The 27895-nt window shown below is 40.4% G+C and overlaps 1 protein-coding gene across 1 annotated transcript; it reads left to right on the top strand.

Moving 5' to 3' along the window:
- The first annotated feature begins 41 nt into the window (after positions 1 to 41).
- Positions 42 to 27889, top strand: LOC117469622. Its single transcript, XM_034114067.1, has 13 exons — positions 42 to 80; positions 179 to 355; positions 16168 to 16387; positions 16997 to 17022; positions 18902 to 19007; positions 19088 to 19661; positions 19822 to 19982; positions 25062 to 25115; positions 25324 to 25352; positions 25500 to 25541; positions 25650 to 26066; positions 26281 to 26511; positions 26909 to 27889. Exons 3-13 carry the CDS (start codon positions 16168 to 16170, stop codon positions 27167 to 27169), a joined length of 2121 nt encoding a protein of 706 aa, XP_033969958.1. The 5' UTR covers positions 42 to 80; positions 179 to 355; the 3' UTR covers positions 27170 to 27889.
- Positions 27890 to 27895: the final 6 nt, after the last annotated feature.

Here is a 27895-nt window from a genome sequence, read left to right as displayed (position 1 = left end):
TTGGCGGCAACATTCAATATCTGCCATCCATTGCAGCAGAACAACCGCAGGAAGATCCTCGGAGCAACGCACTCTTATTGGTCGGTAAAAACTATGGATGTATTGGTAAAAACTCAAAAGTGTAGTCGTTGAATCTTTATAAAACGTTTTCTCCCTCCACCTCGGACTATTTCTCCAGTTCTTTTTCTTTTTCTTTCTGCACAAACCGAAAGTTACAGCTCCACAATCACCCAGAAAACCCGGACTGGATCAACAGAAAACCCGGACTGGATCAACAGAAAACCCGGACTGGATCAACAGAACAGAAAACCCGGACTGGATCAACAGAAAACCCGGACTGGAAGGACTGACTACCGTGAGTAAGAGGATAGATTAGATAAACTTGATTGATCCCTATTTTGGACATGTTATCGTCACAGCAGCATAGATAAGACATTGCACATCAATTATAGGTAAATACAATACAATTTGAGATTTAACCTGTTCCACTCTGAGCCTGTTTTTCAGGTCTCAGGCTCGAAAATGACATTCCCAGAACAAATGACCATATCTTCCCTTCTAAAAGGGTTAAATTAATAATCTTTGTTCTCAAAGTAATGATAAACCTGTGAGTTGGATGTAGAAGTGTCAGAATCAATATAAATGTTTTTTATTTTAAAGAAAATTCAGATTTGACATAGTAAAAAACTGTAAATTATAGTGTCCGTCCAAAAATTATTTTTTACAGATAGTGAAAACTACCCTTGGATGATGGGTTAGTAGACTAAAAGCTTTAGGAATCCAAAGTACAACATATAATAAGTACCCTGTATCAAGATTGATGCAAAACAAGTGAAATTTGACCTTTTTAGAGAGATTTAGCCAAAAACCCCCACTTTTGGGGTCATTTGGGTGGATTTGACCTATCTCTGGCTTCCCTTGGTCGATTTGGTTGGTTGACATACCCTTGTGACCGTTAGAGCCAATAGAATCGAAGGGGGAGGCCCACTCACACACACGTTGTAAAGAAAAAATGTGGGCGCTTCGCGTGTGGAAAACGAAACCAAAGTGGAGGAATGTCTCCTTCTGGAGTTTGGAAACTAAAACGCAGTTGTATTGCTTATGGATTATCAGAAATAATTTCAAAGAAGGCACAGACACATAGGATGAACCTATGGATTAACTGCAGCATCGTTTTTTTATCGTTTTAATGCCATTGAAGACCACTTTTGACCAAGGTAAGCCATATTTACGTGTTTAGCTTCTTAGCTCCACATGTGATGATGTACGCTTTCGTTTAGAGCGTCGCGAATGTTTATCACTGAGTGTTGAGGAGGGCACCGTTAGATTCAGTGTCTCCAGGACACCAAAAAGGAGTGGTTGGTTGTGCATCTAGGATAAGTAATAAGGGAGTTAGAGTGAGTTTAGTTGCCTTAGTATGTTACGTTTTTTTCGCTTGAGGCTAATTCAGAGGCTGAGTGCTAGCAATGTGGGTTTTTTTTGAAAAAAAAAATTAAAAAGATCAGTTAGCTGAGTTTCTTCCCGTTACATGGATATAACACATTCATAGTTTTATTCAATATTAAGATTCCTTAGACGTTGTTTCCTGCAAATGACGCGTTTATCCGCCCGGTACCGGGGGGAAGGTGTGAAACAGGTTAAGATATCAGTGCATTAGGTGGCATCCTTACCATCCTTACCAGGTGGCATCCTTACCATCCTTACCAGGTGGCATCCTTACCATCCTTACTATCCTTACCTTCCTTACCTTCCTTACCTAACTTACCATCCTTACCAGGTGGCATCCTTACCATCTTTACCAGGTGGCATCCTTACCATCCTTACCTTCCTTACCTACCTTACCATCCTTACCAGGTGGCATCCGTACACAGTACACAGTACTTAAGTACAGTACTTGAGTAAATGTACTTAGTTACTTTACACATCTTTTTTTTTGGACTGTTTGTTAATTCAATATTCTGAGAAAATAAAACCCGAAGTGAACTTTCATTTAATTTCATTTAATCGTTTATTTGAAGAGGGACAATGCATATTGATGAACATTTAAGACAAATAATGCTTTAAAAACATAAACATGCTGGATTTTAGCTTTGAGCTCATTTCCATCCGTAGTCCCTCACATACAACATTTAAGAACATGACATTTATAAACATAGCAAAAATAAATACATGATATGCAGTGGCGTTTTTATATGTACAAAAGTGGTGGGGCACAAAAAACTTAGATGTCTATATATAAGCTTCTGCAGTGACGTGCAGTGAGGTTCATGGCTGGTGAGGCACTGGCACTGACTCTTCAGGTTTACAAATATTATATTTTGACCTAAACCAAAATATAATATTATTTTCAAAAGCTTTTTTTGTCTGATGCTTCGATTAATTTTAAACAGACAGTTCAACAAAAGGATACCCAAAAAATGTAATTTTATCATTTAAATATTGAATTGTTCTCTCTTAGTAAGATCCCATTTTCAATAAAATGGCGGTCTTACCTTGACTTGAAGATGAAGTCCATTTTCCTATCCTTCTGGACAAACATTTCTATTACTTTTTTGTAAAAGTCCTCCTTATCTTCTTGTAGTTTCAAAAGTCTATCATAAATCTAATCCATAGATGTATGATAAAAAAATTATAAAAGTAGGGTAGACATGTGGATGTTATCCGGCTAATCAAAACGTGCATTTATCTAACAGGTACGTTTCCCACAGATCTTATTTTGAGCTATTTTCTAAAATCCTCTGGAGAAATCTCATTGCTTTTTTGTGCTTACTTCCTGGTTTTAGGACGCGCCACTGCACCTCTCTCGTCTCCTCTTCACACAGCACACTTTTCGCGGCACACGTACTTACAGCCAATCAGCTCTGAATGATTTGAGATGACGTATGGTGGGGATGGTAGCTCCGTGCCCCTCTGGTCATTATTTTTTTGCCACACACATTACATTACAAAATACTCTGAGCATGCGCAGTGTAGTTTTTACAGTCAACGTTCACTTCACAGCGAGAGGAAGGGGCATAATCAGGTTTTGTCCCACATGGCTCTAAACAGCTCAATAGGCACACACTGTGACTGTAGACAAACTAATTAGAAGAACACAGACTAAAACAGCAATGTACAGACGAATCAGATGATTAAACATGATCTTAAAATATATTTTATATATTTTTTTATTTTTTTTTTTGCATTTTTGTAATCATTATTTGTAATACTTTCTGCTGACACTAGGTGGGGCTGTGCCCCACCTGCCCCTAATGACCAGTCGCCACTGATGATATGCAGAAAGAGCATGAGCAGCATATACAAGCACTGCAGTACAATGTAGCAGCTACGACATATAAAGTTTTTTGAGTTGGATTGTGGATTGATGGATTTTTTACATTACATGTCACTTGTTAGACGCTTTTATCCAAAGCGACTTACATACTCAATACTGTGGACAATCCCCACAGGAGCACTTTGGGGTGAAGTGTCTCAGGGACACAACGACATGCTGACTGCAGTGGGGTTTGAACCTGTGCTCCCCTGATCCCCCTGATCCGAACACCAACGCACAACCCACTGCGCCACATACAGAGTGTGTGAAAACCAGCACAAACCGTTTCCTTTCTCTGGTGTTTCAGATGTCGAAAATCTCAGAGGAAGAGTGGAAGAGAGATCTGACCATCATCCTGGAGGATCTGAATCCATTGCAGTACGAAAAAATGAAGGAATGTTTGAGGGATTTCCCTCAGGTTCGGAAGGACGGTCGGTCCAAAGAAAAGATGCCTGGGAAGATCATTGAGTTCTACGGGAAAGAAAAGTCTATCCTCGAGATTGAGAGAGTGATGGAACAGATACCTAAGAGAAATGATTTGGTTCAGCGTCTGCTGAAACCCTACGTTCAGAAAGTGAGGAGCAAACCGGAGAAACAGCAGCATGGTGAGGAAATCCACAAACAGAATTCATCCCACGCCTCTGTTCAGTTAAGCATGCTCAATAACACTTTACTCAAGTGTGGGATTATACTTCAAAGATGTGTTTCAAAGCCAAGTTCTTAAAAAAACTACTACCATGATGTTGTGACCATTGGATTGGATTTAGCGAGCACAAGATGAACATTATTAACTCTACTGTAAACCATTTACTTTGAATAAGCGATCTGTCCAATCCAAATGATCCAGAGTCCAATACATCTTCCAAATCAACCAAACATGTATCAGAATCAGTCCACAGAGTACAGATATGGCCGCTTTCTCGTTAAAACTGACATATTTGATCCTGAAAATGTCAGAAATGGACTCAGTATCTTCAAAAACTGTCCAAATCAGCCAAGCCATTTTTTTAGATATTGTCTGCATATGCTAGTAAATGCAACTTGTGCAAATTGCCCAACATATGCAGGTTAGCATCCGGCAGTTTCTATGTGCTGGAGACCCTACTCTACATTTCTAACATAAGACTTTGGGGTCTCAACATGTCCGGGTTCACAACAGGACTCTATGAGCTGCTACATAATAAACATAGGTGTAGAACAATCATGTTCAGCTGAGTAAATCATGTTTTAAATGTTCCAGAGATGAAGAGGAGACGTGAGAAGGAGCCGGAGGAAGGAACCAGTCCTGCAGCAGGTAGGTGAAGTGTTGGTAGATTTGACCTCACTTTAAACACATTGAGCTCCCAGGGCCAATCACATCAAGTGCATCGTCCGTTGTTTAAAACATTAGGTTCAGTTCTGTTAGCGCTGCCGGTGGGCTGGGTGTCTTAAAGAGACGTATTTTAAGCTGAAAGTCTGATTGATCACGAGACCCTGAGTGATGTTTGTTTCTCCTGTTAAAGATCAGCTGGATAGAAGCCAATCTGTCAAGATAAGAGTTGGAGAGGAAGAGGTTTGAGACGTGGTGGCACCTGTCGACCACCGCAGTTACCCAACTCACAACATTCATCATTAAAGAGTCACGTCCGTAAAACCTTTGTGTGATATAAAGTAAACATATTTCTTCCTGCCCTGTTAGAAACTGAAGACTCGTGACTCCCAGGATGGAAAAGCTCCATGGGTAAATGCTTATTTCTTATTTATCACTTACAGCTTTGAGACATTTACTGTCTCAAAGCTGAGTTCATTGAGAGAGGGAGTTCATTGAGAGAGAGAGTTCATTGAGAGAGAGAGTTCATTGAGAGGCTTTTCTTTTCTTTGTGTGCAGGAGAAATCCATCTTTGATCTAAAATCCAGTGGAATTCTTGAGACGGAAGCCATTGTTGGGAAAGTTGTTAAAAAATCCGAGCTGCTCAAATATGACACCAAGACAAAGAAAGGGAAGTTTTATTTTGTTCTGGGCGTCGCCGACGAAACGGCCTGCGTCAAACTGATGGTGTACGGAAAAGATCTCCATCGACAAATCAAAGAGGGGAGCTCCTACATCTTCAGGGAACTAATACAAGATGAGAAATATGTGAAGGTTAACGCTTTGAGCAGCGTGTCAGAAACAAAACCTGTCATCGTCCCGGAGGAGTTCGAGAGAGAAGCTGAGAGACTGGTTTCTCCTGAGAGTCCACTGACCTCCATTAAAGACATCAAATCATCTCGTCCCCAGACACACGTGAGCGTCAAAGGAACCGTAACCCAGGTGAGTTCAAACTGCAGACTAGGGATGCTCCGATCGATCGGCCGCCGATCATTATCGGCTGATATTCACTCTTAATCATGTATTGAAAAATGTATCTGAACTTTTCGATCCGTTACGATTATAAACTGAAGCAATGTAAAAAATGAGCCCATTAACTGAGCAGCATATATTACCGTTCATAGACCGGGAATTTCCGGCTAACGGAAACTCTGCTACACAATTCACAATACAACACTTTAAATGGAAGATCCCCATAACCCCCACCCACCCTATGATCGAATCGGCGATCGGTATCGGCCGATACTGATTCCGGTGATCGGCGATCAGTCCCGAAAACCCTGATCGGAGCATCCCTACTGCAGACCTACTTCATGCATACTCTCAGAGAGCCTGGTTACGATGATCATTTATTTTAAAAATGGTCTTTTAAATGCCTTTTCAAGATCTTATAAACCCTGGACAGGCTCCAGTATGTCCAAAACTGTGCTGGGTACTCACGCACACAAAGCTGTGGCAGCACATTACTCCCACCCTCATCCACCTCCACTGGCTGCCGGTCAAATCCTGCATATCTTATCAAATCCTCCTCCTGACTTACAAGTCCCTCCATGCCCATGCCCCCAACTACCTATCGGACCTCCTCCGCCCACATGCCCCACCCCGGAACCTGCGGTCTTCAGACTCTGGCCTGCTCACCACCATCCGCACCAACCTGCGACCCTTCAGAGCATTCAGTGTGGCAGGCCCCCCCCCCTCTGGAACGCTCTCCCTGCGGAGATCCGCAACATCCCCACGCTTGTCGCCTTCAAGAGGGCCCTCAAGTCCCATCTGTTTGCCAAGACCTTCATCCCCTAATTAATTTTGTTATTTTGTTTGTCTGACTGTTTTTGTTTTACTTTTTGTTTTGTTGGTCCCCTGAAAGGCTGTGTTTTATTAATTGTTAGGAGATGTGCTCCAGTGTACTTTAGTCACTTTCTTTAATAAGAAAGTTTACTTTTTGACTAATTAAAATATCACCTTGTGTCTTCAGAAATCAGTTTCCTCTCTTTTTTCTCTCTCCCGGTTATTTTTATATTTTGCTCCTTCCCTTTGTACCCCTAGTCCAGGAGGGAATGTAACACATGTGAAAAACGATTCCCCTCAGAGCTGAACACGTTCTGATGTCTCACTGCTCAGGCTTTCTGTTCCAGTAAACCTTATTTAATACAACTCCAAATTAAATTCATGTGCAATGACCCTGACACACTTCTGACCATAAAAGACATGCCCCTCGAAACACAGAAACTGATTTTAAACACAAGATAACATGTATCTCCACATTTGAACATATCCAAACTGTCTTAACCTGTTCCACTCTGAGCCTGTTTTTCAGGTCTCAGGCTCGAAAATGACATTCCCAGAACAAATGACCATATCTTCCCTTCTAAAAGGGTTAAATTAATAATCTTTGTTCTCAAAGTAATGATAAACCTGTGAGTTGGATGTAGAAGTGTCAGAATCAATATAAATGTTTTTTATTTTAAAGAAAATTCAGATTTTACATAGTAAAAAAACTGTAAATTATAGTGTCCGTCCAAAAATTATTTTTTACAGATAGTGAAAACTACCCTTGGATGATGGGTTAGTAGACTAAAAGCTTTAGGAATCCAAAGTACAACATATAATAAGTACCCTGTATCAAGATTGATGCAAAACAAGTGAAATTTGACCTTTTTAGAGAGATTTAGCCAAAAACCCCCACTTTTGGGGTCATTTGGGTGGATTTGACCTATCTCTGGCTTCCCTTGGTCGATTTGGTTGGTTGACATACCCTTGTGACCGTTAGAGCCAATAGAATCGAAGGGGGAGGCCCACTCACACACACGTTGTAAAGAAAAATGTGGGCGCTTCGCGTGTGGAAAACGAAACCAAAGTGGAGGAATGTCTCCTTCTGGAGTTTGGAAACTAAAACGCAGTTGTATTGCTTATGGATTATCAGAAATAATTTCAAAGAAGGCACAGACACATAGGATGAACCTATGGATTAACTGCAGCATCGTTTTTTTATCGTTTTAATGCCATTGAAGACCACTTTTGACCAAGGTAAGCCATATTTACGTTTGTTAGCTACTTAGCTCCACATGTGATGATGTACGCTTTCGTTTATAGCGTCGCGAATGTTTATCACTGAGTGTTGAGGTTTTTTACACAGATTCAGTGTCTCCAGGACACCAAAAACGAGTGGTTGGCTGTGCATCTAGGATAAGTAATAAGGGAGTTATGAGTGAGTTTAAGTGCCTTTGTAGGTTCCGTTTTTTCGATCGAGGCTAATTCAGAGGCTGAGTGCTAGCATTGTGGGTTTTTTTTGAAAAAAAAATTAAAAAGATCAGTTAGCTGAGTTTCTTCCCGTTACATGGATATAACACATTCATAGTTTTATTCAATATTAAGATTCCTTAGACGTTGTTTCCTGCAAATGACGCGTTTATCCGCCCGGTACCGGGGGGACGGTGTGAAACAGGTTCTCTTATCATGCAAAATGCAATGATGTCTTTTATACATAAATATGTGTCCCCGGTGTGTCAGGAGACTCACAACGTGTCAGAAAACAAAACCATGTTTTCAAAATTCTGACTTTCTTCAAATAATTCTGACATTTTTCTCAAAATCTGGACTTTTTCCTCAAAATGCTGACTTTTTCCTCAAAATTCAGACTTTTCCCTCAAAATCTCAAAATTCAGACTTTTCTCAAAATGTAGTTTTTTCTCAAAATATGGATTTTTTTTTTCTCAAAATGTTGTTTTTTTCTCTAAATCTCCTCCGTACCCACATCTCTAAAAACGGGGGAACAACGGAGCTGATCCAGATTTGCTGCGTCATGACGACGTTACTAAAATGCGGGCAGGCTTTACACCCACGGGCCAATCAGAAACGTTGCTGTCAGAAACAATGAGACGTGTTCGGGGGCGGGGCCTCACAGACAATTCAGACTTTTCTCAAAATGTTGTTTTTTCTCAAAATATAGATTTATTTCTCAAAATGTTGTTTTTTTCTCAAAATCTCAAAATTCGGACTTTTTTCAAAAGATCTCAAAATTCGGACTTTTTCCTCAAAATCTCAAAATTCAGACTTTTTTCTCAAAATCTCAAAATTCTGACTTTTTTCCTCAAAATCTCAAAATTCTGACTTTTTCTCTCTCTTTTCCTCTGTACCCACATCTCTAAAAACGGGGGAACAACGGAGCTGATCCAGATTTGCTGCGTCATGACGACATTACTAAAATGCGGGCAGGCTTTACACCCACGGGCCAATCAGAAACGTTGCTGTCAGAAACAATGAGACGTGTTCTGGAAGTAATATGGTCTTTGTTTACATTAGCATTGCTAACACTCAGAGCTAACCTGTACCGGAGAGAGCATGTGTAAAGAAGCAGGCAATCAAAAGGAACTCACCTTGTGGTAAACCTGAGAGAGAGAAAGAGTTTGAGCTCCATACTGTTTCAGAAATAATCCTTGATGTGGTTTGGAACATGATATGGAGATTCATCACGGCAGCATTTAGCTGAGTTTCTGCTGGGAGAATTCTCCTGATGAGATCTACTCTCTCTTTAACGCAAAACACTTCAGAGACATGTTTTTATATATATTTGTATATATCTGAGACCTATAATATATGCCTAAAACAAGTATAATAGGAGACCTTTAATTTATTGACCTCATGCTTCGCCGTCCATAGAGCGTTTTCCACATACATCCCTCTCATTTGCACCCCACATAAAAAACATCACCCGGACTGCATTCTTCTCCAGACTCCGCCCTGTCTCAATCCAGCAATCCTCAATAAACTTCAAATCATTCAGAACTCTGCTGCCCGGATCATCACCCGTACCAAATCCTCTGACCACATCACCCCCATCCTCTGACCACATCACCCCCATCCTCTGACCACATCACCCCCATCCTCTGACCACATCACCTCCATCCTCATCCATCTGCATTGGCTACCTGTAAAATACCGGATAGACTTCAAAACCCTCCTGCTCACATTCAAAACCGTCCACAACCTGGCCCCCATCTGGCTGACCTCCTACACCCCCTCTCTCTCTCCTCTCTCCTGACCCCCACCTATCTGGCTGACCACCTACACCCCCTCTCTCTCTCTCTTCTCTCTCCTCTCTCACCTGGCCTGCTAACTGTCCCGACCCCATGCCTATAGTCACGATGGGGGCTCTGGCTTTGAGCTGCTCCCAAACTATGCAACTCTCTCCCCCTTCACACATTGTCTGACACAATCACCACATTCACGTCCCTCCTCAAAACCCACCTGTTCAGATCAGCCTACTCACTGCAGTGCTACATGTCTCCTGTTTCCCAACATGTTCCCTGTTACAGTCCTTTTGTACTGTCTTAAACCTTTCCTTAGAATATGTTATGAATTGTAAGGTGTCCTTGGGTGCTTTGAAAGGCGCCTCTAAAAATAATGAATTATTATTATTATTATTATTATTATTATTATTATTATTATTATTATCAGAAACGATGTAATAACTTTGTTAACTTGTTCCAGTCCCTTGCCCCATGCATTCAGCAGCAGCAGGCCATTCACTTTGATTTTATCCCCTTATGAAATGTCATAATTTCAACAATAAAGAAATGCTACATAAACGTTATCTTGCACATTTTATCGAACCATCTCCGTTTCTAACTTTCAATATATTTAAAAAGAGATCTCTCTCTCTCTCATCTGCGTGCGGGGGCGGGGCCTCACATACACGCTACATCTCTCTCTCTCTCTCTAACATCAGCAGCAGAGGACAGTTACAAGTAATGTGACACCGGTTTCCTCTCAGGTAAACACCCACAGACCCGCCCATCTAGACTGTGATTGGTTGCAAAATGGAGGCAAAATGCAGTTTCTGAGTTTCTGCCATCATTACAGCAGAACAACCGGATGAAGATCCTGGGAGCAGCACACTCTTAATGGTCTGTAAAAACTATGGATGTATTGATAAGAACTGAAAAGTGAGGTTGTTGAATCTTTAAAAAACGTTTTCTCCCTCCGCCTCGGACTATTTCTCCAGTTCTTTTTCTTTTTCTTGCTGCACAAACCGAAAGTAACAGCTTTACAATGGGCGGCAGTGGTTCAGTCTGTAGGGGATTAGATTTAGGATCGAAGGCTAGACTGGCTGCCTCCGCTCTGACCTCTCAACTGCATGTGCATGTGTGCATATAACTGTGTGTGTGTATTTTTATATGTATGTGCATGTTGTGAAAAGTGTGTTTGTACTGTATGTACCTAAAAACGCATGGGGGATTGTTCTTCTTTGCTTTAACGGCGAGTCGCAACCACTATGAGCATTATCGCCACCTACTGTTGACTTATTGAACCTTCAAGTTAAATCCTTGTCCTCAGACCAGTGTTTTTGAGAAACTTGAAGATCAGTTTGGGCATTGGGATATATATTTTTTAAATCCTCTGGAGCAGAGAGGAGCTGTGGATTATTGTTATTGATTAGTGCATCAGTGTTTCTTAGGGTCAACAACACTAAACTCACAACTTAAAATGAAAGCGTTTAGTTTATTTAAAGGGGACCTATCATGCAAAATGCACTTTTGTACGTCTATTATCCATGAATATGTGTCCCCGGTGTTCCAGGGAACTCACCAAGTGTCAGAAAACAACCCTCTCTATTTTCCTCCATAACCAAATCTCTAAAAAAGGGGCTGCAACAGATCTGATAAAAACTGATCCAGATTTGAACACTGTCCTGACGTCAGGACAGTGGCGCTACGGGTATTGGGCCAACTCCACCAATCAGGAGGAGACAGCCACGGCCATTGCCGTTCGAAAGCGCTGGAGACGCTGTAGTACATATGCCAGGCCAGTAGATGGTGCTGTTCTCACTGAATCTGCCCTTGCAGAGCAGAGCTAAAAAAAAGTGCAAATTGAGCAAAATGAGGCATGGCTAAAATGCATGATCTGTTTGGTATTTTGAAAAGAAAAAAGTATAAATATGCCTTATATAGGTATGGTCCTACACTATATTATTCAAATATAGCATGATAGGTCCACTTTAATAAAAGAGCACATGTTCAATGTGAAAAGTGACAGTAGATATAGATTAGTTGCAATTCGGTGCTATATATATATATATATATATATATATATATATATATATATATTAGGGCTGTCAAGTTAACGTGTTAATAACGCGTTAACGCAAACAAAAATTAACGCCACTAATTATTTTAACGCGATTAACGCATGTGTATTTTTTGTCCTCGGCCGCCCCGTAGTTTCAGAGCGCATCGAGTTTAAAATACCATCTACAAGCTGATGCTGACAGCCCTACTCCTGCCGCCCGCTTGTGGCAGACCACACTTCCACGCCCACCGGCAGGCCCGGACTGGCCATCGGGAGGACCGGGAGAGTGTGTATGTGTGGCGCGACTCACGCGAGCGAGGCACACCTTACGTGTTGTTGTTGTTAGCATCTGGTGCTAGCTAGCTGCGCTAACGGATATAAGGAGCTTTTTCAATGACATTTCGCCGACAACTGCGCCGAGCACTTGACTTTATGCAGGTAGCCAGACAGTGGGACATTGTACGAAAAGTCAGCACACTCAGCACGGATAGTACGCGCAACATGATTGCAGCATCCAGGCAGCTCCCGTTGGAGCATATATGCCTTGAGCAGCTGCACATAGCTCCAACGATCCATCACAGTGTCTCAACATTCTCACACACACACACACACACACACACACACACACACACACACACACACACACACACACACACACACACACACACACAGTATTATTGTATGAGAGAGGTTCCAGGTTGAATTGAGGCGAATATTTGTAATGTTCAGAGGTTGTTGTGTTTAATATTCATGGCAATATTTGTCATTGTTCAAATGATAATAAACAAACATATAAAGCATATTTGTCCACTCATATGTTGATAAGAGTATTAAAAACGTGAAATATATATATATATATATATATATATATATATATATATATAGACAATTATTTGGTGATATATACATATATATCACCAAATAATTTTCTTTAAAAAGATTTTTTTTTTTTTTTTTTTTTTTTAAACGCCTTGAATTTTAGGGGGGTCGCATTGGCTGGCTGTACTTCCTCTATCCACTGAAGTGCTAGTGAGATAGCCATCATCTCCACTGTGTACACTGCAATGTGATCACTCGCTCGCTTTTCCACTTTGACCTTTAACTCAGGAACATAAAATGCACAACTAGTTTTACCATTTTCTGGACTTTTGGATCCATCAGTAAATACTTGTATAAACTGCCCATATTGTTCATGTAGAACAGTGTTCACATAAGCCTGCACGTTGATTTTATTTTTCTTTGAATGTAACCGTTTCAATAAGGATAAATCTACTACAGGTTGAGGTAGTAACCATGGTGGAACAGCTGATATCAACACAGTCGGACTAATATTCCATTCTTTAACTTTGAATTCCTTACATAACTCCGAAACACAAAAACTTTCTTTTTTAATTTTGTTACTTTCCCAACTTGTTTTTACAGTTTGTTTAGTAGGGTAGTATCTTCATGGCCCTGTAGATTTGCCCAGTAGTTAACAATGAACTGTTTTCTCCTCAAAGAAATTGGTATTTCTCCGAACTCTACCTGAAGTGCCGACACTGGTGTAGATCTGACTGCCCCACAGCATATCCTTAGTGCTTGTGCCTGGACTCTGTCTCTTTGTGTAGAGTAGAGTATGCAGCTGAACCATACACTATTAGTCCGTATTCTATGGCTGATCTAATTAGGGCTGTGTATACGTTCCTCAAAGCAGCTTTATCAGCCCCCCACTTAGTTCCTGCCAAGCACCACATAACATTTAAAACCTTTTTACATTTATCTACTACTTTATCAATGTGAGTACTCCATGTGACTCTCTCGTCCAACCATATTCCCAGAAACTTAAGAGTCTTCACTTTCTTTATTTCTTGTCCATAAAGTTTTAACCTAACCTCCTCACCTATCCTTTTTCTCATAAAAAATAAAGTTTCAGTTTTTTCTACCAACAATCTAAACCCCCATGTCAGAGACCAGCTTTCAATCTCCGTAATGGCTTCCTGAATCTTACCAACAATATAATTTACATTTCTACCCCTTTTCCAAATAGCTCCATCATCTGCAAAAAGTGACTTACCAATATCAGATCCTACTTGTGTATATATATCATTTATCATGATAGAAAACAAAAGAGGACAACTCGGACTCTGATGGCACGGCCAAACAAAAAATCCATAATCCAATTATATACATTACCTCCCAGACCCATGATGTCCAGTTTTATTAATAATCCTTCCTTCCACATCATATCGTAAGCTTTTTCCACATCAAAGAATACAGCTACAACACACTCCTTGTTCGCTTTAGCTTTCCTAACTTCAGATTCCAGGCACAGCAGTGGATCTAAAGTACTCCGCCCTCTTCTAAACCCACTCTGATAAGGAGTCATTCATTCATTTTTTTCTACATAGTACATCAGCCTTTCTGTTATCATTCTTTCCATAACTTTCCATAAGTGCGATGTCAGAGCTATAGGTCTATAACTATCTGGACTGGTTGGATCTTTCCCAGGTTTTCTAATAGGAATAATGACAGACTCTTTCCGTATTATTGGCAGCTTTCCTTTCTCCCAGATCTTATTGTACATCTCCAGCAGCCCCCTCGGGGGATTAATAAAGGTCCATCTTTTTCAATCACCCAGAAAACCCGCACTGGTTCCTCTAAAAACCCGGACTGGAAGGACTGACTACCGTGAGTAAGAGGATAGATTAGATACACTTTATTGATCCCTATTTGGGACATGTTACAATCACAGCAGCATAGATAAGACATTAGACATGAATTATAGGTAAATACAATACAATTTAAGATTTAAAGGGGACCTATCATGTCTTTTATACATAAATATGTGTCCCCGGTGTGCCGGGGAACTCACGCAGCGTCAGAAAATAAAACCCTTTCTCTTTTCCTCCGCACCCAAATCTTTTAAAAACGGGGGTACAACGAGCAGATACAGATTTTCTGCCGATATGACGTCAAATCGGAGGCGGACCCACAGAGTGTTGCTATCAGAAACAGTGCCTGACGTGTTTTGGACGTAATCTCGTCTTTGTTTACAATAGCAAGCCTCGCTAACACTCAGAGCTAACCTGTACTAGAGAGCGCATGTGTTTAAAAAGCAGGAAATTAAAAAAAGGAACTCACCTTGTGATAAACCTGCAAGAGAAAAAGCATTTGAGCTCCATACTGTTTCAGAAATAATCCTTGATGTGGTTTAGAACAGGATGGCGTTTTATCACAGCAGAATTTAACTTCTATCTCCGGTAGAATTCTGATCAGGCATTAGCCCCGCCTCCTCTTCTTTCTTTTTTTTCAAGCTAAGGACCCAAAATCCGCTTTTCTCTAACAGGGCTGCAAAAAAGGGATTTGAGCAGTATGAGGCATGGCTACAACGGGTGATCTGTTTGCTATTTTAAGCAAAACACTTAACAGACATGTTTTTTATAGGTATGGTCCTACAATATATTTTTCCAATATAGCATAATAGGTCTACTTTAAGATATACGTACATATCAGCAGTAGAGGATATAAATATATACATATCAATAATCAGGGGTGTAGTGCTGCCGGAGCGCACTGGAACGCCGCTCCGGCACTTCAAAAATTGCAGTACACATCAAGAGCTGATCACCTGCTGCGTATTTTGCATAGCTGTGTCTTTAGTTGTAAACCCAGTGGCGATCTGTTCATCTGTCATATGATCATACAATGAAGCCATCAAAAAAATGTAACCACGTATTTCCAAGGCACACCTTAAAGGTAGGGTAGGTAAGTTTGGAGAAACCAGCTCGAGATCGCTAGAATTTGAAAATACACAACCGGAGAAAATCTGCCACTTCCTTACAGAGCCCCTCCTCCAACACACACAAACGCGCACATGACCAATGAGGGCACGAGATAAGTTTGTGCACAGATGGAAGGCTGACAGGCAGGTAGGCCATCCAGTTATTTTAGCCGGGCCGGCTAAAATGATCCTTACAATGTGGCATTCTTACCAAGTGGCATCCTTACCAGGTTGCATTTGACCAGGTGCATCGTTACCAGGTGGCATCCTTACCAGGTGCATCGTTACCAGGTGGCATCCTTACACAGTACTTAAGTACAGTACTTGAGTAAATGTACTTAGTTACTGTTTGTTAAATCAATATTCTGAAAAAAAGCCGAAGCGGTCTTTGAGTTGGATTGTGAATTGATGGATTTTGATGGAGATTCCAATATTTACCTTTTTGATTTTCTTTTATACAGATATTGGTTGTGTGGTTATCTTCTTATCTTTGAATTTAAAGTGGTTCAATGTGTTGGGACTTACTTTACCATTGACTTAACATATACACAACAATATCCAAATCGCAGGACATTTGTTGAAGGCAGAATATCCGTTAACATCTCGGAGTGGAGCTGCAGAGATTATTCTACAGAGTGTGTGAAAACCAGCACAAACCGTTTCCTTTCTCTGGTGTTTCAGATGTCGGAAATCTCAGAGGAAGAGTGGAAGAGAGATCTGAAGGCCGGCCGGTCCAAAGAAGAGATGCCTGGGAAGATCATTAAAATCTACGGGAAAGAAAATGCTATCCTCGAGATGGAGAGAGGGATGCAAGAGATACCTAGGATGGTTGATCGGACCCAGAGTCCGCTGAAACCCTACGTTCAGAAAGTGAAGAGCAAACCGGAGAAACAGCAGCATGGTGAGGAAATCCACACATATAATTCATCCCACGCCTATGTTCAGTTGCTCAATAACACTTTACTCAAGTGTGGGTTTATACTTCAAAGATGTGTTTCAAAGCAAGTTCTTAAAAAAACTACTACCATGATGTTGTGACCATTGGATTGGATTTAGCGAGCACAAGGTGAACATTATTAACTCTACTGTAAACTATTTACTTTGAATAAGCGATCTGTCCAATTCAAATGATCCAGAGTCCAATACATCTTCCAAATTGAGCAAAAATGTATCAGAATCAGTCCACAGAGTACAGATATGGCCGCTTTCTCGTTAAAACTGACACATTTGATCCTGAAAATGTCAGAAATGGACTCAGCATCTTCAAAAACTGTCCAAATCAGCCAAGCCATTTTTTAGATATTGTCTGCATATGCTAGTAAATGCAACTTGTGCAAATTGCCCTACATATGCAGGTTAGCATCCGGCAGTTTCTATGTGCTGGAGACCAGGGACGTGCACAGACATTTGGAGGGGCTAATACGCATGCTAAATGTGTGTTACTGTGAAGTTGGCATTTTAAAATGTTATGTTTGTAAAGTGTCCTTCTGTTTCCCTCTGTTTCCCGCAGATCATCAGCCACAAATGCGAGACGAGGTGAGATAACCTAATATTGAAAAATCATACTTAATGTTAAAATGCTTGCGTCAGGGCTTTTAGTTAGCCTTTGTAAAAAAGACACAAAACCTGTATTAATATCTAGAATAGTAGCATTGTAACACTGTTAGGGTAAGATTCAAACTAGTTAAGAATAGTAAAGGTAAAAAGTAAAGTTAAAATGGGACTAGATATCTTCTCATTTCTGACATGGTAATATTGTGTAAGTGTCATTTCCATGTTAATTTCTGAATTTACATACATGTTTCTTTCTGTTCTATTATTTGTCTTATAGTGCTGCATATAGATGTAAACATCTTTCATAAGTTGATTCAAGCACCAACATTTTATTGTTCATCCCTCTGGCGCAATTTATTAAAAAAAAAAAATCCGTTGGCCAATTACATTTTGAAAAAGAATGCGACCAATTTCCAAGATGGCCGTCATTTCCATCCAAGTAAACAGTGGGTGTTTCTCAATCTCGAGTAAAGCTGCTGCAGAGCCACTATTTCAAGCATACTACGTCATCGAGTGCCGCCGAAGTACTGTTCCAATGTCCAGGATGCTTGGAAATCTACCGAGCCCGGCGTACTCCGTTTGGAGAAATATCGAGGCTGCACATGAGTAGACTCCGCGGTCTTAAAATCCCCACAATGCTTTGCGCACGGACCAATTTCCCCAAATCTGTGGCGGAAAATGTAAGGCGGGGCCTCTCATATGACGCACACCTGCACACTTGCTAGCCTGTTCCACTCTTTGTTTTCCAAATGTCAGGAAGTATTCTTGACTCGCTTCTGAAGCAAGATGCTCGGCAGACATGTGCTACCAAGCAAGCGTACTCGCGATTGAGAAACACCCACTGTGTGTTTCTCAATGTCGAGGAAGGCTGCTGCAGAGCCACCATTTCAAGGATGCTACGTCATCGAGTGCCGCCGAAGGACTGTTCCAATGTCCAGGATGCTTGGAATTCTACCGAGGCCGGAGTCCTTTGTTGCGGGACATTTCGAGGCTGCACATGTGTATCCTCCGCGGTCTTAAAATCCCCACAATGCTTTGCGCACGGACCAATTTCCAAAAGCTTTGGTGGAAATTGCGCTCCATTTAAGGCGGGGCCTCTCATATGACGCACACCTGTTAGCCTGTTAGCCTGTTCCACCATTCTTCGTTTTCTAGGAAGGATTCTTGCCTCGCTTCTGAAGGACCTGACTCGGAGGGACATGTCCTACCAAGGAAGCGTCCTCGACATTGAGAAACACCCAGTATTTTAACATTTTCACCACTCGATCAAATTCTGTGATTTTGGTTTTGAGTTACAGCCAAATTCACTATTTAGAAAACATTTCAGAGCGATGTTCTGTCCTTTTAAACACAGAATTTTACAATGTGGGGCTTATTAGAAAGCATTTGGGAAACTAAACCACACTTATACTAATAAGAGTCTTCTATGTTAGCAAGCTACCAACACTGAACACCATCATTGTGTACCTCTACAGTACTACACTCCTACACCCCAAAATACCTCCACCACCTACAGCTGCATTGCATGTTGGCTACCCAGTTTTCTATTGGCAGATTATTTAAATGTTACGGCTTAGACAACTTCTGAGTCATTCCTGACGTCTGAATTTTTAGACCTTTTCCGCCATCTTTTGAGTGGCAAGCGGGCTTTTTCAAAAGAGTAAACTCAAAGGAGTTTGTTTGTTTTGAGCACTTGCATCCACTTTTGGAATATTTATTAATATATGTAATTATCTGCAGCACTATTTAGCAATTATATCCACATAGCTATTATTATTCATCAAAAACCTTTATGTGTAAATATATTTGATTTTGTCCACATGTCCATTTTGTGTTTGTGTGAAATTGTTTCTGTTTTCAGGACGGGCAGTATGAGTTGAACAGCCAGCCCACCGGCCTCTGCCTGATCATAAACAATGAACATTTTAGTGATGGTGACGTGAGACGTGGAACCGATAAAGATGCTGGTATGTTACAGAGTTGACAGATGTATATTATCATCCCGGTGTTGCCTGTTGAAGCCTAACTAGGTTTTATTTCACTGCAGGAAGCTTGGCAAAGGTGTTCAGCTGGCTGGGGTTCAGAGTGCTGATGTGTAAAGACCAAACTAAGAACCAGATGGAGCGAGTGCTGGAATGCTTTGCTTCTCAGTGGGGCCTTTCTCAGCTGCAGGAGTTCAATGTCAAGGAGTGGACTGGCAGCGAATTCACCGATCTTCTAGAGGCTCCTCAGCATGGCGATGCCTTCTTCTGCTGTGTTCTCAGTCATGGAGACAAGGGCAGTGTATCGGGGACTGATAGGAAGCCCCTCCCTATCAAACAAATAACGAGACCCTTCATGGCAACTCGTCAATCTCCCCTCACTGCCAAGCCCAAAGTGTTCCTGATCCAGGCCTGCCAGGGGCGGCAGATACATCCTGGGGTGTTATCAGACGGTGTGCAGACTGATGACTCTCACTCGACACTGCAGGCTGATGGCTCTGACTCGACATCCATCCCTCAGGAAGCAGATTTTCTAGTTCATAGTTCCACTGTTGAAGATTATTATTCTATGAGAGACCCAACGAAGGGGAGCTGGTTCATCCAATCTTTCTGTGAGCAGCTAGAAGAGGGCTGTCAGAGGTGAATGTCAGACTCAACATTAGTTATATAGTTATTGAAATATCCAAAAGATTTTGTAGATCTAAATCTGATGATAAAATCGTTAACATATATATTTTACCCTCGACTTAATGTGACCATCATGTGATAACATGTTTTTCTACCCCTCATATTTTTTTAGGAATGAAGAAATTGGTGTCATACTCCGCCGTGTAAACAATGAAGTAGCCGGGAAAGAGGATGTTTTGTGGCGTGGTCGGAGCTGTGGTCCAGTAAAGCAGATGCCCGAAATTAGGCACACCCTGAGGAAGCGTCTTGTGTTGACTCCACATCAAAACTCAGGTGGGGGGGGTTTTCTTAAAATGCATTCTATCTTTTTTATTATTCTTAATCTCTCTATTTTTCTAATCATCACTTTGAATAATTGTATTTTATATTGTCACAGATTTTGGTTGCAGAATAAATCTGTCTTTATGCCCAAAGAATGATTATCGCTGGTTGGTCCATGTGTTGGTAACGGGGGGGGCGGGGGGGCACATGAGATTTCTCAAGTTATTATTTTTCACTGGAACTTTCTACAAACAGAAGCCCTACATGGCGGAGCCTCTGACGGACTCTGGTGACATGTGCACACCTACAAAATAGGATAATAATGATAAACGATATTTGTACTCCATCCTCAACACCAGTATGCTTAAAACTAACATCTATTTACTATTATCAGATCTTGTTCGTAAAGGTAGAAGTACTCAGATCTTGTACTTGAGTAAAAGTAGAAGTACTCAGGTCTTGTACTTGAGTAAAAGTAGAAGTACTCAGGTCTTGTACTTGAGTAGAAGTAGAAGTCCTGCATTCAAAATGTTCCTCAAGTAAAAGTAGAAAAGTATTCTCATCAAAATATAGTTAAAGTAGCGACAGTAAAAGTAGTCGTTGTGCAGATTGGTCCATTTCAGAATAATATATATGATATGTTTTATAATGATTGATCATGAAAGTGTTCTCAAAGCTGGTAAAGGTGCAGCTAGTTTGAATGACTTTGTATACTGCAGGGTAGCTTGAGAATTTACTCCAGGTGGAACTAAAGTCTGATTTAACACTTGATTATATTTCACATCATTCATCCAGATCTGTAAAGTAACTAAAGCTATTAAATACATGTAGTGGAGTAAAAGTACACCATTTACCTCTGAACTGTAGTGGAGTAGAAGAACAAACTAGCAACACATTGAAATACTTAAATAAAGTACAAGTATCTCAAAATTGTACCCAAGTATAGTACTTGAGTTTATGAACTTAGTTACTTTACACCACTGGCTATAAAGATAGAAAGACTAAGCCTTGCACAGAGGCATGAAAATACATTTTCAAAATGCTCAACAGTGCTGCCAAAATTATAAACTGACTGCTACACAATTCAAATAAATGCTTTTATACATTTCTATTAGATGTGACTCTTTGGCATTTCTGTTATTATTAACTGCTTTAGTTGTTCTGACTGCTAAAATCCTCTGTTATTCCTCATTTTAAAGCCGATATTCCGTGGGGTCGGATCCTTGTCACCTTTTTCATACCTGATGAGTTTGCATCCCTGTATCATGTCTTAGGTAAATAAATTGAAGCATGACCAGTAGCCTACACAACTAGTACATTTATATGAAAGCCGTTAAGTAACTGAGTGATGAGGTGAAAATCAATTCGTCCTTAAATCAATTACCGTTATTTGTAAAGTTTCTTGGACCCATGGAGGATTTTAGAACGGATTCAACACATGGAGGAATAAATAGGATTTCTGTGCAGAGGTGCTTTTTCTCCAAAATAAAAGTTTTTAATATTAGGATCTATTGGCTTTACTCAGGGGTGCCCACACTTTTTCAGCTTGGGAGCTACTTTTAAAATGACCAAGTCAAAATGATCTACCTACATTAAAAATGCTAAACATATATTTATTTATATATATAGAGTGGCGAAGTCACGCCCATCTACTTCCGGTCCATGGGACCTTATTTCGGAAAAATAATGTATTGAAGTCAATGGAGAGAGAAAACGTATCTTTCGATCCCGTTTGAATTGTGCCATGAATTACACATATGATGTTTGTCAATCTTAAAAAATAATTTCCATGTCAAAAAAGTCACAGTTTGTCGTAAAACTGTTGAAATATAAGACTTTGAAAAATACGCAACTAGAAAGACTACAAATCCCAGAGTCGCGTAAGTGATGTCACAATTGTTTTCCTCCACTAAGAGATAGCTAAGATCAGCGCCATATAGATAGCCAGCGTCATATAGATAGATTCTAAGATAAGATAACTTTAACAAGATGCCTGTGTGCTTAGTACCAGGTTGTTATCATACCAGCAATGGGTCTTGCTCGTTCTTTCGCTTCCCGTCTAATGAAAGGACCAGGAGTGTCTGGATCAAGCTAGCTAGTAGCTAGCACGTTAGTTAGCATTACAGCCTTGTAATATTTATTAGCCTTAACATGAAGTAACATTAAGTAACCCAAAATGTTAAACAGTAAGAGTAGTAGTCATATTTCGTGAACCCTTTGAATAGTACTGTCACCGGTGTGATCATTCTATAATACACAATTTAAGCCCGGGGGAGAAATGCTAACGCTAACGCTATGCTTCGGCGATCTTCTCTACTTCATGCTATCTGCACAAATGGTTGACATTAAACATTAAAAAGACCAGGCAGTTCTGAGAGAATCAAAGGAAGGCAGGCAGGCAGGTTTGCATGACATTCTTCAGGACGTGTTTCATTGTGGTGATAGTGAGGGTAGTCAATCGTTTTGTTGACAAGACAGTAGTGACGGCCATCTTGGTGACGTGTGTTGTTCTGTGTGACCAGAGATGTAGTTCATTGAGCGTTTCACACAAACAACAGTGTTACTTCACAGTTTTACGACACATTTTTTTTTTGACTTGCAAAATTATCTTTTAAATTGACAAACATCATATGTGTAATTCGTGGCACAATTCAAACGGGATCGAAAGATAATCTTTCTCTCTCCATTGACTTCAATACATAATTTTTTCGAAATAAGGTCCCATGGAGGTCCACCGGAAGGGGAGGGACTTCGCCACTCTATACTGTGTATACCTGATGTTGGTGTACCTTGCATAACTGCATGAACGCGTATGGCACAATACAAGTACATTTTTGGTCATTACGTCAATTTTATACCCTTTCTTTAGTAGAATTGTATAAATTGGAAGGCTAACTAGGTAATCAGCTCGCCGGTGATTTACTGCTGGCGCGGTTGACTGCGCATGCGTGGTGAACTGCGTGTTAGAAAAGATGAGATCTCAGACTGGCTTACCTGTACGTCAATCAAGTGGCAAATGCCAAAGTAAGGATGGATGACTTCACCCTAGAATGCATTGACCTGGATCGATTTAATTTTTCATTAAACCCTACTCTACATTCATTACATTCAGTGTTGCAGCCAGGGCGCCAGATCTGGGGGGGGAAAAAACATTTTTGATCGTTGGTGCTCATCCTAATTTTCGGCCATGATGTAACAACATTCATAACTAGAGAATGCAATTCCTGAAGAAATTGCTAGTGGGAATGCTTTATGCTGAAAAGCTGACGCTAAACTGCTATGCTGAAATGTAATGTGTAAGAAGAAAGTGAAGAATTTAGATTGAAATGATACATGAACACTGGGGGCTTGAATGTGTGATGAGAGAAGAAAAGAAAGTAAAAAGGCTTGGAAAAGCAGCAGAATATTTGAACTGCAAACTTTTGAACTAACTTGATGGTGAATGATTTGTCGCCATGGCAACGGCATTTGATGACACCCCATAATACGCTTAGATGCGTTGATGGCTGCATCGTTACCAAACCTGTGAAGTTTTGGGCCGTTTGGAACATTTTCACTGAAGTTATGAGAAAACCGTGTTTCATGGCGAGCATTGTGTTGCCATGGCAACGGCATTTGAAGAAACCCCATAATTGACGTAGAGCTGTTGAGGGCTGGACCGGTGATATACAAGCGAAGTTTGGGGGACGATTGGACCGTGTCCATTGGACTTACAGCGACATTGTGTTTCATGGCGAGTGGTCTGTCGCCATGGCAACGGCATTTGATGACACCCCATAATACGCTTAGATGCGTTGATGGCTGCATCGTTACCAAACCTGTGAAGTTCTGGGCCGTTTGGAACATTGTGAGAGAGAGAGAGAGAGAGTGTGAGTATGAAATGAACAGTTAGAACTGACTGCTGTCAGTTGGAGTGATGACATCATCGTGTTCCATTACACAGGTGTTTATAGTTGAGCTAACGAGGTGTGCAGAGATCAAAGGTTTGCATTGTTCTGAATGAGAGATAAACCTCTTACATGTGAACGTTTTGTGGAAGAACCATAACAGATATCTGTGAAATTTCAAAACGTGAAGCATGTCAAGGAAGTTGAGTATCTGAAGTGTAATTTTTGTGTACTTTCGGGTTAATAATGTGGCCTTTTTGGCAGTTTAACTAAAGGTGTGCGGCTGCTGCTGTGAGGAAATATCAGCCTGAAATTACAATGGGTTTTAATGGAGACATGTTGAACGTTTTTGTCACTTCATGCCCTCAAGAGGCATTTTGTTTAATTATTTTTTGCTTAATTATTTGTCATTTTTCAAGCTACGAGATGTTTTCCTACGTTTGTCATGAAAAATTATGTCTCAGGAATGTAGGGTTTGGGAATTATGGCAGTTTAAAAAAAAATATATGAAGGCAAATTTCAAGATTTCCTACCCTCTAGCTGTGACATCACGCACTCTAGTTAATGTTAAAATCTGAAGAAAACCTCTTTAACAAGGTCTGAACAATGTTTAATATCTCTAAAAGTAAGAATCAGATTTAAAAGTTGTGTTACACGAATAATGTCAGAAAGATGTGTAACATTTTAAAGTTGGAATGAGGTTTCTGAGTGAAAGTATGAATTAGCAGTTGAAGTCGCATGAAGATTTGTTGAAGTCTGAAGATTTTCTCCATTGACTTCCATGTTAAAAATGTGATGTATTATGGGATGTATCTCTGGAATTATGAAAGTTATGAATGATAAAAGTAATAGCCTGCGATTCCCGACCGAGCTGAACGTTTTGATGTTTGAACGGAGTTTCTGCGATGTTGAATGTGGGAGGAGAAGAGGGCCGTAGCATAACATGCTGTATCAGCATTCCCACTAAATTAAGTAAATGTAACACCCTTTTCACTCCGGTTACACGTTTCATTTGCCCTGTACGATGGGCGCTGTAAGTGATGAAAGTGCGGGGTGTTGGGGACCCTACTCTACATTTCTAACATAAGACGTTAGGGTCTCAACATGTCCGGGTTCACAACAGGACTCTATGAGCTGCTACATAATAAACATAGGTGTAGAACAATCATGTTCAGCTGAGTAAATCATGTTTTAAATGTTCCAGAGATGAAAAGGAGACGTGAGGAGGAGCCGGAGGAAGGAACCAGTCCTGCAGCAGGTAGGTGAAGTGTTGGTAGATTTGACATCACTTTAAACACATTGAGCTCCCAGGGCCAATCACATCAAGTGCATCGTCCGTTGTTTAAAACCTTAGGTTCAGTTCTGTTAGCGCTGCCGGTGGGCTGGGTGTCTTAAAGAGACATATTTTAAGCTGAAAGTCTGATTGATCACGAGACCCTGAATGATGTTTGTTTCTCCTGTTAAAGATCAGCTGGAGGGAAGCCAACCTGTCAAGGTAAGAGTTGGAGAGGAAGAGGTTTGAGACGTGGTGGCACCTGTCGACCACCGCAGTTACCCAACTCACAACATTCATCATTAAAGAGTCACGTCCGTAAAACCTTTGTGTGATATAAAGTAAACATATTTCTTCCTGCCCTGTTAGAAACTGAAGACTCGTGACTCCCAGGATGGAAAAGCTCCATGGGTAAATGCTTATTTCTTATTTATCACTTACAGCTTTGAGACATTTACTGTCTCAAAGCTGAGTTCATTGAGAGAGAGAGTTCATTGAGAGGCTTTTCTTTGTGTGCAGGAGAAATCCATCTTTGATCTAAAATCCAGTGGAATTCTTGAGACGGAAGCCATTGTTGTGAAAGTTGTTAAAAAATCCGGGCTGCTCAAATACGACACCAAGACAAAGAAAGGGAAGTTTTATTTGTATCTGGGCGTCGCTGACGAGACGGCCAGCGTCAAACTGATGGTGTACGGAGAAGATCACCATCGACAAATCAAAGAGGGGAAGTCCTACATCTTCAGGAATCTAATAAAAGATGGAATATATGTGAAGGTTAACGCATCAAGCAAAGTGTCAGAAACAAAACCTGTCATCGTCCCGGAGGAGTTCGAGAGAGAAGCTGAGAGACTGCTTTCTCCTGAGCTTACCTCCATTAAAGACATCAAATCATCTCCTCCCCAGACATACGTGAGCATCGAAGGAACCGTCACCGAGGTGAGTTCAAACTGCAGACCTACTTCATGGAGCCTGGTTAGGTTGGTAATGCATTCAACAAATGTGTCTTTTAGATTTTTTAAATGCTTTTTCAAGATCTTATAAACCTATTTATTGACGGATAACTAAAGATAAACGAATGGACTAATTCTATTTATCAAACAAAGGCAGTTTGTTTAAACATTTTGTGAAATTCTCTGCTGCTTTTTTTCAGATTGATCCCGTCCACAAAGTGAAGGTGGAACACAAGGAGAAGAAGACGAATCAGCAAAAGTTCAAACTGATTCAGGAAGCTGAGGAAATCACCATCACCATGTGGGACGAGGCCACCAAGCAGAGCAAAGACCTTTCAGTCGGAGACGTCGTTCTTCTGAACAACATGAAGCCCAATGAGTACTGTGGGAAAGTGTCTCTCAACTCAACTACATTCACCAAAATCACCAAGGTACCTGCAGCCTCCAGTTAGACATGTTTAATCTGTGATGACAGCTTTTCTCAAAATGTCAAATCCTGACTTTTTCCTCTAAATCTCAAAATTCTGACTGATAATAAAAATAAAATACAATAAAATAAGTAATGATCCCTCTCGGTAAAATAAAGGACGACATAAGATAAAATGAATAGATAAGAAAATAAGACTAATAACTATTAGAAATCAAATGGTGATGTGCTGATACAAGGCCGACCTGAAAAGAGCTGTTGTTTAAACTGATATTTCCACAGAAGACATCATATTGAGGCTAAATAGCCCCTAAAATAAAATGTTCCTCACATTAATCTGAAGACTTTATTTGATGTTTTCTCACGTCCTGAACATTGACCGTTAACGTGTCTTCATGCAGGTTCAAAGTGTCGGCATCCAGAAAGTGACTCTCAAGATTAGAGGGATCAAGGAAGCCACGCTGAAGGAGACTCAACTGGAGGTGGATTTAGACATGAAGCTGCACACGCTCGTCGTGGTGTCTCGACTTCTGGCGAACACGCTCGACTTCCAGCTGAAGACAGGCTTTCGTGATGATCTCCTTGAAAGAATACCGCTCTCAGTGGAGGCTGAAATACAAGGAAACAGAATCATCCAAATGACAGTCCCTGAGAACATCTGAAGGGGAGTTCTGCCACTAAATGTTTTCCTCAAAATTCGAAATGTTTCTTTTTTAAGAAATCTCAAAATGTTGAATTCTTTCTAAAAATTCAGATTTATTTCAAAAAAATATCAACATTCTGACTTTTTTCTCAAAATTCTGACTTTAAAAAAACTACATAAGATACATAATTTAATAATGTATCTCCCTGTTTTTGATAGCTCTCATACACAAACACATCTAATGTGTTTGTGTGTGATGGGCACACTTATGTGCCCATCACCCCATGTTAGCCACATCTGGCACACACACACACACACACACACACACACACACACACACACACACGACTATTCTTGTTGATGTTCTAATGTTCTTTGAATGTAGTCTCTGTTCTGATTTAAAATAATAGTATTGTGTTCAGTGTCTATTCTTTGTATATTTAATTCAGTTTTTCAAGTCTACCAGTCGTCTGATAAATTGTTTACAGTTTGAAAGGATGCTAAAAAAGGTGTTCAACAACTCAACAACACCATATGAAACAGACCTGTAAACAGATTTACTTTTTCTTTATGCATATTTTACAAATCACTCCCCTTTCAAACTGTATTCTTGTGTTACTGTCCTATAGTATGAGTTGGAACTTGTTCATACCTGTTATTCTTTTGTTTTTTATAACTATAATAATCATATAAACGTGTGCCTTGGAAATACTTGTTTACATAAATGATTACCAAACCGTTTGAG

The sequence above is a fragment of the Trematomus bernacchii genome, unplaced genomic scaffold (genome assembly GCF_902827165.1).
Source record: "Trematomus bernacchii unplaced genomic scaffold, fTreBer1.1, whole genome shotgun sequence".
Lineage (NCBI taxonomy): Eukaryota > Metazoa > Chordata > Actinopteri > Perciformes > Nototheniidae > Trematomus > Trematomus bernacchii.
This window is presented reverse-complemented; position numbering and strand designations above follow the sequence as displayed.

Excerpts from the sequence above, each read along its gene's own strand:
- LOC117469622 (XM_034114067.1), top strand. The coding sequence starts at position 16,168 with ATGTCGGAAATCTCAGAGGAAGAGTGGAAGAGAGATCTGAAGGCCGGC. Across the intron at positions 19,008-19,087 it reads TGGAACCGATAAAGATGCTG|GAAGCTTGGCAAAGGTGTTC; the intron begins GTATGTTACAGA and ends ATTTCACTGCAG. Across the intron at positions 19,662-19,821 it reads CTAGAAGAGGGCTGTCAGAG|GAATGAAGAAATTGGTGTCA; the intron begins GTGAATGTCAGA and ends ATATTTTTTTAG.